Source organism: Marmota flaviventris, chromosome 10 (genome assembly GCF_047511675.1).
Source record: "Marmota flaviventris isolate mMarFla1 chromosome 10, mMarFla1.hap1, whole genome shotgun sequence".
Classification (NCBI taxonomy): domain Eukaryota; kingdom Metazoa; phylum Chordata; class Mammalia; order Rodentia; family Sciuridae; genus Marmota; species Marmota flaviventris.
In genome coordinates, this window is record NC_092507.1 from 58,587,860 (window position 1) to 58,598,212 (window position 10,353).

The 10,353-nt window shown below is 39.5% G+C and overlaps 1 protein-coding gene across 5 annotated transcripts in view; it reads right to left on the bottom strand.

Annotated features, from left to right (window-relative positions):
* Ptger3 (prostaglandin E receptor 3) overlaps positions 1-6,409 on the bottom strand; it is a 276,814-nt gene extending 270,405 nt beyond the window's left edge. For 3 of the 5 annotated variants that reach the window (XR_011708857.1, XR_011708856.1, XM_034636551.2), the window contains exon 1: positions 3,704-6,409. Coding sequence is in view for 3 of the 5 variants with exons in the window: in XM_034636551.2 (XP_034492442.1) it covers positions 3,704-4,600 (897 nt within the window). In the remaining 2 variants the exon portion in view is untranslated. The remainder of the gene's footprint in view (positions 1-3,703) is intronic. The other 2 variants (XM_027949547.3, XM_027949548.3) reach the window with 2 other exon arrangements.
* Positions 6,410-10,353: the final 3,944 nt, after the last annotated feature.

Below are 10,353 nucleotides of genomic sequence, written 5' to 3' on the forward strand. Positions count from 1 at the left end.
ATTTGTAGGCAAAGATGATTAGAAATTGAGAAATATTTTATATGCCATAAAATGCATTCATTTTGTAAAAAAATCTAGCATATCTATCTACCACATGTGGCAGATTAAAGGAAAATGTCACTTAAAATATATCAGTCATTCCTTAATTAAAAAAAATCACAACCACATTGTAATATATCTTCTCCAATTGAAGTATCCTGATGGAATTTGTGGATAGTGAGTGGGGAATTTGCTGGTTCAAGATTAAAGGAAAGGGCTGGGGATGTGGCTCAAGCGGTAGCGTGCTCGCCTGACATGCGTGCGGCCCAGGTTCGATCCTCAGCACCATATACAAACAAAGATGTTGTGTCTGCCAAAAACTAAAAAATAAGTATTAAAAAAATTCTCTCTCAAAAAAAAAAAAAACCAAAGGTGAATATGAGGAATTGTTTTTTCTTCCCATCTTCCTGTTTAAAATTGATAGTTAGTTTTATATTTTCTATTACCTTTTTTTCTTGGATTGGCTAATAGCTAGCTTTATATTTATAAGAGAGGTACAGTATTAGCCACATTCTACCTGTTTGGAGGTGCCAGGATATAAAAGACAAAATGTACTCATGGCTTCCTTTGAACAACATTCTGTTTCCTGCTCTTGGAATCTTGGTTATTATGTCAAATAACTGGACAATTTGGTGGGCATGGCTCATGAAAAATAAAACAATAAGTCAAACAGATCACATTTCTGAGTCCATGGGCTGATTCCAACAGAATGGCAACTTGACACGTTATATTAAGAGTGACTAAGAGCTATACATCATCTATCACAGTGAAGTACCCTTTCCCATTGAATTGCACATCCCATATTCATAGTTTGCATCTTGTACCTCATTGTTCCTGACTTGATTTCACATCTCATATTGCATTTTGCAAAGTTTCTAGGAAAAAGAATAAGTATTCATGTAGTAGGTGCTTGTAGCAGTTGGAACATTTTCTTACTATGGCATCTCTGCTCTACTAAGTTTTGCAGCAGTGATAGTTGAGTATTATTACAGACGTGGTAGTCTTCTAATGTAAGATATATTCAAGGTCTTAACAAGTAAGGAGTCTGGATAACTAGATTATATGTCCTATGGCCAATCCAATAAAAGCTACTTAGAAATTTATATTTTACCCATAGTTGGAAAAAAATATAAAAATGATTTCTCACTTTAACACTAACATACTGAAAATTCTATTCACTGGGTTCTAGTATTTTCATTCTTGTAATTCCCAAACCTATTAAGAAAGCAGTTATGCCAGTTTCTTTCTTTGAAACAATTCCAACTTTGTATTGTAGATCTTTCTGCAGATATGTAGAGATTTATTTTCAGTGGTACACAAAACAGAAGATGGAACCATTTCTTTTAGAAAGTACCTATTTTGAAACTGAATTTCTCTTCTTTGGTATGATCACATTAAGTTCAAGTTTAATTTTTTATGAAAAATAAAGTGTTTGATAAAATGCCACAACTCAATAAATATTAGCTGAATGGAGATATTAATTGAAGTTAAATAAAACTAGTTTTAAATATAGTCTTTCTCCAGAGGGTGAGTTTGATTATGCTGTTACAGTTTTCAAAATTGTTTTATTCTTCCTGAGGCTACCATATTCATTCTGTTCAAACCAAAGTCTCCAAATAAAAAACACTAGTTTTTCTTCCTCTTAAAAATAAACAAGGGCTGGGGATGTGGCTCAAGCGGTAGTGTGCTCGCCTGGCATGCACGGGGTGCTGGGTTCGATCTTCAGCACCACATAAAAATAAAATAAAGATGTTTTGTCCACCGAAAACTAAAAAATAAATATTACAAAATTCTCTCTCTTTAAAAAAAATTTACAAATTTGATTAACTGCACGGCATACATTTTATTTATGTGATTTAACTGCATTTTTTCTAGGTTATAAATTGTGCAATAAAAAAAACTCATAGACTAGAACTCAAATGAGAGCTGTGAAAAATTCAGACATTCTGTTTGCCTTGACAGTTATCTTATAGTCAGTAAAGTTTTTTTTTGTTCTTTTTTTTTTTTGGTATAACTCTTTTTCCCTCTTGTTTGGTCACCTACATACTCCATTCCTCAACCATAGAAGCAAATAATGTCTAAAATTGGTGCTGGTTTTGATAAGTCAGGGTGATGACATCAGCCTGAGTTCTAGCTGCTGGAATGCAGAAGTGTACCATAGAGTGACTCATGGGAAGTTAAATCCCAACATAACTCTTCTTGTCACTATGTCACCATTTGAAGCCAAGGCTTGTGTTCAAATGTCCCACACCACTTACACACAGGAATTCTCCAATGTCTGCTTTGTCAATGTGGGAGAGAGTAGAAGGAAGAACTGCTTTTCTATTTTAAAAGACAAGAAGCTTAAAATTATATATGATGCACAACATCAATGTCTTTAATATTAGCCAACTCTACACTTAAAAACAGTTAGAATAGTAAATTTTACATTATGCATTAAAATACCATTTTACCATAGTTTAAAAAAAAAACTATGAGATAGATCTGAAATCCACATCCATATGACTTAGAGGTTTTTCTAAGTTGTATATAAATTTACAGGTCCATTATATAATCAGTTATAACTCTGTGATCATACTCAGATTGCTCTTTCTTCAACATCTGCTTGAATCCTAAGCATCCATTCTTCAGCCATTAGTAAACAGCACTCACTCGGTTGAAGTTTTAGCTAAATGTGTTGCAGAATTTTTTTTTTTTTTTTTTTTTTTAAAGCCTCAACAACATGGTGTAAGAGTGGGAGGCAGGGAGCATGGGGAAGCATTGCTTGCTCCTAAGTAGTTGGAAGATTCGCTGATGTGAGGAGCTGGGGAGTGGAGAAAACTTTATCTCCTATTCCCAGGATTCCTCCTGTCCCAGTGCTTGTTAGAAGAACTAGCAAACGCTAGCCAGGGGAAGTTATTGGGCTGCTGGGTCCCAAGAATGACTGGCTCAAGCTCTTCCTAGAGGGCAAATTGCTGCATTAAGATGCGTCCCTTAGGGGCTGGCGTTGTGAATCAGTGGTAGAGTGCTTACCTAACATGTGTGAGGCACTGGGTTTGACTCTCAGCACCACATATAAAGAAATGAAATAAAGGTCCACCAACAACTAAAAAAAAATCTTTTTTAAAGAGAGGTCAGGAATTAAAAAAAAAAAAAAAAATGTATCCTTTACTCTCCTTCCTCCAGTCAGAATCAATCTAAAAGTAAAGTCAGCATAGGCTGTGCAGCGAGGGTGTGCAGCAGCTCAGAAGCTGCAAGAGGGCGGTGCCTGTCTGGGGTGGCAAGTAGGGTACTTTTGCAGGCTGAAAATCACTGTAAGTACAAGAGGTATTAGAAATAGAAAGCACACAATATCGGGCTACGGTTTTCATTACCATTGTCCTAATGCACAAACTTCTACCTGTGTACATGCACTGAAATGATACCTGAGTATCCACTACACTCTCCGGATTAGAAGGTAAGCAGTGATCTGCCACTGTGCCTAACCAGTGCCTAAGGAGATGCCTGGCGCTAGGAAGGCGCTCAACAAGTGAGAAGCTCAACTGTGAAGTAGAAACCAGGATAGCTCAGGAGAAGAGGCATTCTCAATGCTCTGGGGTTACAAACACAACCTACAGGTGCTGTCACTTTTAGAAGTCTCCATTTCCAGCCCGACCTGATCGTCCCACACCCTGGAACTACCTACCAAAAGCGGCGACCAGCAGACTGACAGCACGCACATGATCCCCATAAGTTGGATGGCCGTCTCAGTTGTGATGCGGCCCCACTGGGCACTGGACTGCGATGCCGCGGCTTTGGCCCGGCAACGGGACACCAGGGCCTTAATGGTGGCCAGGTTACAGGCGAAGGTGACCGCCAGAGCTAAGAGCCCCAGGAAGGCGAACGTGGAGGCGAAGAAAACGTTGCCCCAGTTGTTCGAAGAGTTAGTCCCGTTGCCCCCTCGCCCGGTGCTGATGAAACACCACGTCCCGGGCCACTGGACAGTGTACTGGCCTACACCCAACACAGGCAACAGGGCAAAGGCCAGCACTGACAACCACACACAGAACAGCACCGCACGGGTAGCGCGTGTCTTCATGTGGCTCGCATACCAGTGTGGCGCCCGAATGGCCAGTGCCCGCTCGACGGCCATGGCGCTGGCAATGAAGAGCGAGGAGAGCCCAAAAACAGTCATAGTCAGACCGAAGAAGGTACACAGCCGCCCCGACGGGTCATGCTGCTCCCAACGCTGCTTGGAGAGGTACACGACAATGACCACCGGGCTGGTTAGCAGCTGCCCGACCAGGTCGGTGAGCGCTAGCCAGCCGATGCACAACAGGAAGGACTTCTTGCGTTTGCTCTCCCGGCGCCGGTAGGTGCGAGACACAAGCAGCATGGCTAGCGCGTTGCCCACGAAGCCGGTAATCAGCATGGTAATTGGGAAGGCCACGGACACTGATCCGCAGTCCTCGCTGGACCCTGGGGGCCGGGTGAGGTTGCCCCGCGCCTCCGCGGAGCGCTCGTGCGCCCACATGCCGGGGTAGGAATTGTTGAGGCGGGTGCAGAAGGGGGCGCCCCCGCCGTCGCCCCGGGGTTCCTTCATGTTGGCTTTGAGGTGAGGAGTGGATGGCGCCCGGAAAGCAGCAGAGAGAGCTGGCAGAGGGGTCTCGGGCAGTGACCAAGGCCAGTGGCGACCCAGAGTGGGACTGGACTGCCCTCCATGGTGCGGGGCGCAGCCTCCGCCTAGCTTCGCTACTCCCGCCGCTGCAGTAGCGCCGCCGGATCTTTCAGGCTAGGAAAGCGCGTTACGCCCGGGAAAGCCTCAGGCTCCCAGGCGAGGCAGGGTGCCCAGCCCCTCTATTAAGTCCGAGGGGGCGGGGCGCCGTGGGTGTGGGCTGAAACAAGGTGGGAGGAGGGCGTAGAGGCAACTAAGCGCTTCTCTTTGCAGTCGGCTGGCTTTTCCGGCCCGCTGCGCTGGGAAAACTTCCAGGCGGACTTCTCTCCTGACCTCCCTGCTCCTGGCAGGACCACTTGCCGTTTTGCCGGCCACAGCCCCTCCTCCAGTTCTCCCGCCGGGGAGTGTCCGAGGGTGGAGAGCTGTTTAAACGTCTCACTGGGCTTCTCATGAGAGCCGCTGAAAACCGACCTGAGCACCTGTCGTCCTTCTCTAGGCACAGACGCTCAAACTGGGACCTTCTCCCGAAGCACTTTTGTAAACCCTCCAAGTGTAAATCACTTATCCTTAAGCAATCTACGCAACCACAATCCTTCATATAGCTTTGCTTGGATAATGTTTTCTTACTCGGGAGCCTAGAATGGTCATGAAAAGGCCATGCTGTCCTGCTCCTGGGGCGCCACTTAAACTGCAAAGTTAATACAATGTCTGGAGAGTCAAGGGACTAGACACCGGGAAACAATCAATCAATCAATCCCATTTAAAGACGAAGAAATCCCAACTACTATTCTGTCCCTTCTCCCCCTTCCCTAAAAGGAAGTCAGCTAAGGCAAAAGTTGCTAGAAGCAAATGATGGCCACTTACATATCTGAAAGAGTGAAATCAACTCCGCCAGCTGGAGGAAGCAGGAGGTGGGCAAGGAAGCAGCATTTCCTTACAAAGCGTTCAGCAATCCTCCTCCACCCCTTTCTATTTCTCTAATAGCACTAGAAACTGCATTTAGCTGATAAATGCCTTAATCCACATAGAAACTTTTCCTGTGAAAATAGGATAATTGACTAGTAACATTTTCGTAGGCCAGTATTAATTTTTTTTCACAATGTTTCAAAACCACTTTTAGATCTTCCAAAGCACTATTGCTACTATTATTACTCTTCTTTTTAGGTGAGGTAACTGAAGCTCCATGAAGTTATTAAAAGGATGTGCCCAAAATTACTCAGCTATTTCCGGTCCATTCTCCTGAGAGCAGTGTCTTTACTGATACCATAACTGCTCTCAGCAGTTGAAAACTAATGGAAACCAGTTTTTCACAAATCTCTGGAGGTGTGGCTTCTCCACCTCTTCACATTGTGCAGAAAATAAAAAGATTTTTTTAAAAAATATTTACAAATTTCAGTTTTCCTCATACTTAAAAAAATAATACTTAATCATATTCAGAGTGAATCAAATTTTTTTTCAGAACCCAGTCAATTTCAAAGCGAGGTCAAATTTTTTTGGCCCTAGTTTAGGTGATGTTCTATTGGGTGCAAGTGCGTACAGAATTGAAAAATATGTCTTTCTTTCTGATGTTTTGATTCTGTAAGTGCTTGGGAAAAAAATCATTATAGTGTTGTATGACGTTTAAGGAAAAAAAAAAGCCAGAATGTAATCTAAAGTACATTTGATCTACCTGCATTAATCACAATACTAATTTTGTTTTTCTATCATCTTAAAAGTTCCTGCATTGGGCTGGGAATGTGGCTCAAGCGGTTCCTGCACTTTTAATAAAATGTCATGCTTATAATGAAAACTACTAGGAAGGAACAGTAATTTTTCAGCAATAAAATTCTAGTGTAATGTTATAATTAAGAAATATTATTAATTACATAGCAAAGAAAGTAAGCCTAATGTCATTACATTGTTACTTTTTTAAATTTATGAATAATTATTTAAAATGATTTTCTTCTATTACACTGTGTGCAGTAATAAGTTGGACTTCTTAAGAATGACAAGCATCAGGTGATATATTAACAAATATTAAAATTAGCCTTTTTAGTCACCTTGACATCAATACATTAAATGTGTTGTTTCATTTTGTGTAACATCTCTTTAATTCACCATTTTGTTTCATCACAGTCTGTTACGTGATTTGCTGCTATTCACCCTGTAAACTAGTAACTTTGAGGAGTCATACAAAGGAAACTGTAGTTGAATTCTTGTTGGCACTTTTAGCTCAAGTTATTACAGAAATAATTTGCAGGCCTTGGTCTGAAACAACATCACCCCCTAGTGATCTAAAAGTTAATAACAAGCAGTATGCTATCTTCACAATTTCTGGCTAACTACTGCATGCTTTCTTAGGAAACCTGATTTCTTTCCTAGATATCTATTTATTACGTAACTGTAGTTGCTTTGTTTTCCATTAAGATCACAAATTTGCACCTTTGATAAATCAATAAACTTGTGGAGGATTAAATAAAGACCATGTATTCAAATGTTTTAAAAAGTTTTAAAGCAAAACTCACATTTTAAATTCTGCCCTAGAAATATTTTAATAGACAAATTGTACCCCTGTATCTTATAGTTTTTATGTATTTATATCAATATTTAGATAGTGATGTTCACTTCTGCTGAACTTCAAATCTTAAATAGGGATACAAATAAAAAATAATGGGACTGGGGGTGTAGCTTTGTGGTAGTGCTTGCTTAGCATAAGTATATCCTGTTTTGATCTCCAATACCCAAACAAACCCCACAAGATAAATAATTAGTTCCACGTAAACAGGTCCTTCATTACTTCATTATGATGGGAAGTATTTGAAATTGTTTCCATAAAGTCAACTGTTTAAATATATTTTTCTCATTCATTCTAGGAACACTCATTGAGCAACTAGTCTGTCAGACCTAGTCTGTTATTAGGGATACAAGAAATCACATAAAAAAAGTCTCTACATCAACAGTTTAGTGTGAATCTCTTCATTTCTACACAAAGAACACTGGTATCAGTCTTGTTTTCTCAGAATTATCTGCCACGGAGGCAAGATCTTATATGAATCTCTTCACATGAAATAATTATGTAAGGTTTTCATGATTGAGTGAAATTTATCTCAGAAATGCAAAGTAGATCTAACTTTCAATCATCAGCCAACACAATTACCACCTCACTTAAGAATCCTGTACTATAATTGCCTTATTTACATGTCCAATAATTTCTTACTAGAAACTGAGCACCATAGTTACTACATTGTAGTGTGATGCTACATTCCATTGTTCTGAGGATTACTGCTCTACTAGACAGTTTGTCTGGATTCAAATTGCCAATACTTTGCAGCTAGCTATTGGTATCTCTGTTGTTTTCCACGACTGCTTTTAGCCTGGTTCCCAGTGGATGGATATTCCCTATTCCTCTAATGACTCATTAGTCAGTGATGAGCACCATCTTGTGGTTTCCTTGATTCTAGGGATCCTCTTTTCAGATTCATCCGCTGGATTACTGTTATATCCTACATTTTAAGCTTGAAAACTTTCTGCTTTTCTAGCTGAAGGCACTCACAGTGGAAACGTCCTCCTTAGGAAGAATTCTATTGTTGTGCGTACAAACAGTCTTTAAAAGCAAAACTATAATCATATACTTTCACAGGTATGTAGTCTTCCTTTGGCTTTATGGGTCTCTTCATAGTTTTAACTGCTAGACATGGTTCTGGGCAGTTCTACCTTATTTCTTTGGAGGTTCTCATTGCCAGGATCTTCTACTTACATTTGCAGTGGCTTTTCAACTCTTAAATCTCTGGCCCCCTTTGCCAGGAGGCTCTGATCTTTTTCCAAAAGTAGGGCAGCACCCTGTTAAAACCTCCTTTCAGAAGCAGGGCTTTATTTGCTTTAATTCCCTTTGGGGCTGAGGTTGTGGCTCAGCGGTAGAGCTCTTGCCTAGCAAGTATAAGGCCCTGGGTTTGATCCTCAGCACAACATAAAATTGGATAAATTAAAATAAAGGTATTCTGTCCATCCACAACTAAAAAATCCCCTTTGAATCCTTTTCAGTTATTTACTAGAATTAAAAAAAAAAAAATTATAGTTTGTTAACTGCAAGGCAATGTGATATGGGCATAGACACTGCCAGGATTTCAATGTCGCTTCAAAATTCTGCTGTTTAAATATAATGGCTAATGTGCAAGGTATGATGATGCATGTTTGTAACCCTAGTTACTCAGAAAAACTGAGGCAGAAGGATTAAAGATTTGAGGGGGAAGAAAAAAGCTGGGGATTGTAGCACAATGATAGTGAACATGGGTTAAATCACAGGCCAGAAACAGATAATATAATGGCTAATATGATGGCATATGAGTGTTGAAGCCATGAGGGGCTTTCTCTCCAAGTGGAATTAGTTCCCCTTATTTGCTGCCTGCCCCCCCTCACCCCCCCTTTTTATATATATAAAAAAATAGCCTTTCTGCCTTCCACTATGTGAAGATGCAGTAAGGCCTTCTACTAAGCATCAGATGCTAGGACCCAGATCTTGGACTTATTCTTTATGTATTACCCAGCCTAAGTTAACTGTTGCAGCTGCACAAAACGGACTAAACCAAACAGATCAGGGAATGTCTTAAATAATAAAAGTATTTTATATATATTCATAATGTAGATAAATATATATGTACACATATATCACTTAAATTCAATTGATTTTTTTGTGAAAGACATTATAAAAATGTCTTGAAAAAAATTAGGTCATCTGTAAGGAAACATAAATGAACATAAACCTTACTATACACTAAATGGATCACAGATATTATGCATGCACCCCTGATGTAGGCTATTGAAAAGGGACTTCACTTTTGCAACAGTCTTTTGAAAAGCTAACAATCCTAGTCTAATCACAAAAATGACAAACTCAGAATGAGGAGTCACTCTATAGGATACACAAGACCAAGGTCTTTATGAAAAAAAGAATGAGAAACTTGTGAGATCAGAATAAAAAAGACACTGCATCCAAATTCAGTGTGGTACTCTTAAATGGGTCATGAAATTTAAAAAATAGTGAAATTCAAATAAAATCAACAATTATTAATGTGCAAATACTGGTTTCTTAGCTTTACAAATATACTATGTAATTTATTAACAACAAAAAAACTGGATGAGGGTATAGGGGAACCCAATTAATCTTTGCAACTTTTTAGTTAACCTAAAATCATAAAAAACACCTTTTGACGTATAATATTCATACAACATGCAAAAATGTTATCTGTACAGCTTAGTGACATTTTTACATAGGTAGATACAATTGTAGCCACATTTGATAAATGCAGTTCTACCAACTGTTGTTGATAATTGTTCTACCCAGTGTATAAACATCACTGACCCAACTATTACAATAGCCATGTCTGTTCTTGAACTTCATGCAAATGTAATAGCAATGTGTGACCCCAGTATGACCCATTTTCAGGATGCTGTATACCTGAAAACATGTATTAGAGTTCTACATAAGTGAACCAGGTCAAGTTGACTGCTAATTTTCTATATGCATATTTTGAACTTAACTGCACACAAATCTGATAATTGTGGGCTTTTTACATTTGCTTCACATATTTTGAAATAAATGCACAAATTACTTTCTTGGTCAAGTAATTATCACCATGTAGAAGAAAAATCCTTTTCTTTGGCTCTCAAATCTACTTTCCTGAAATCTCTTACTTCTGCATATT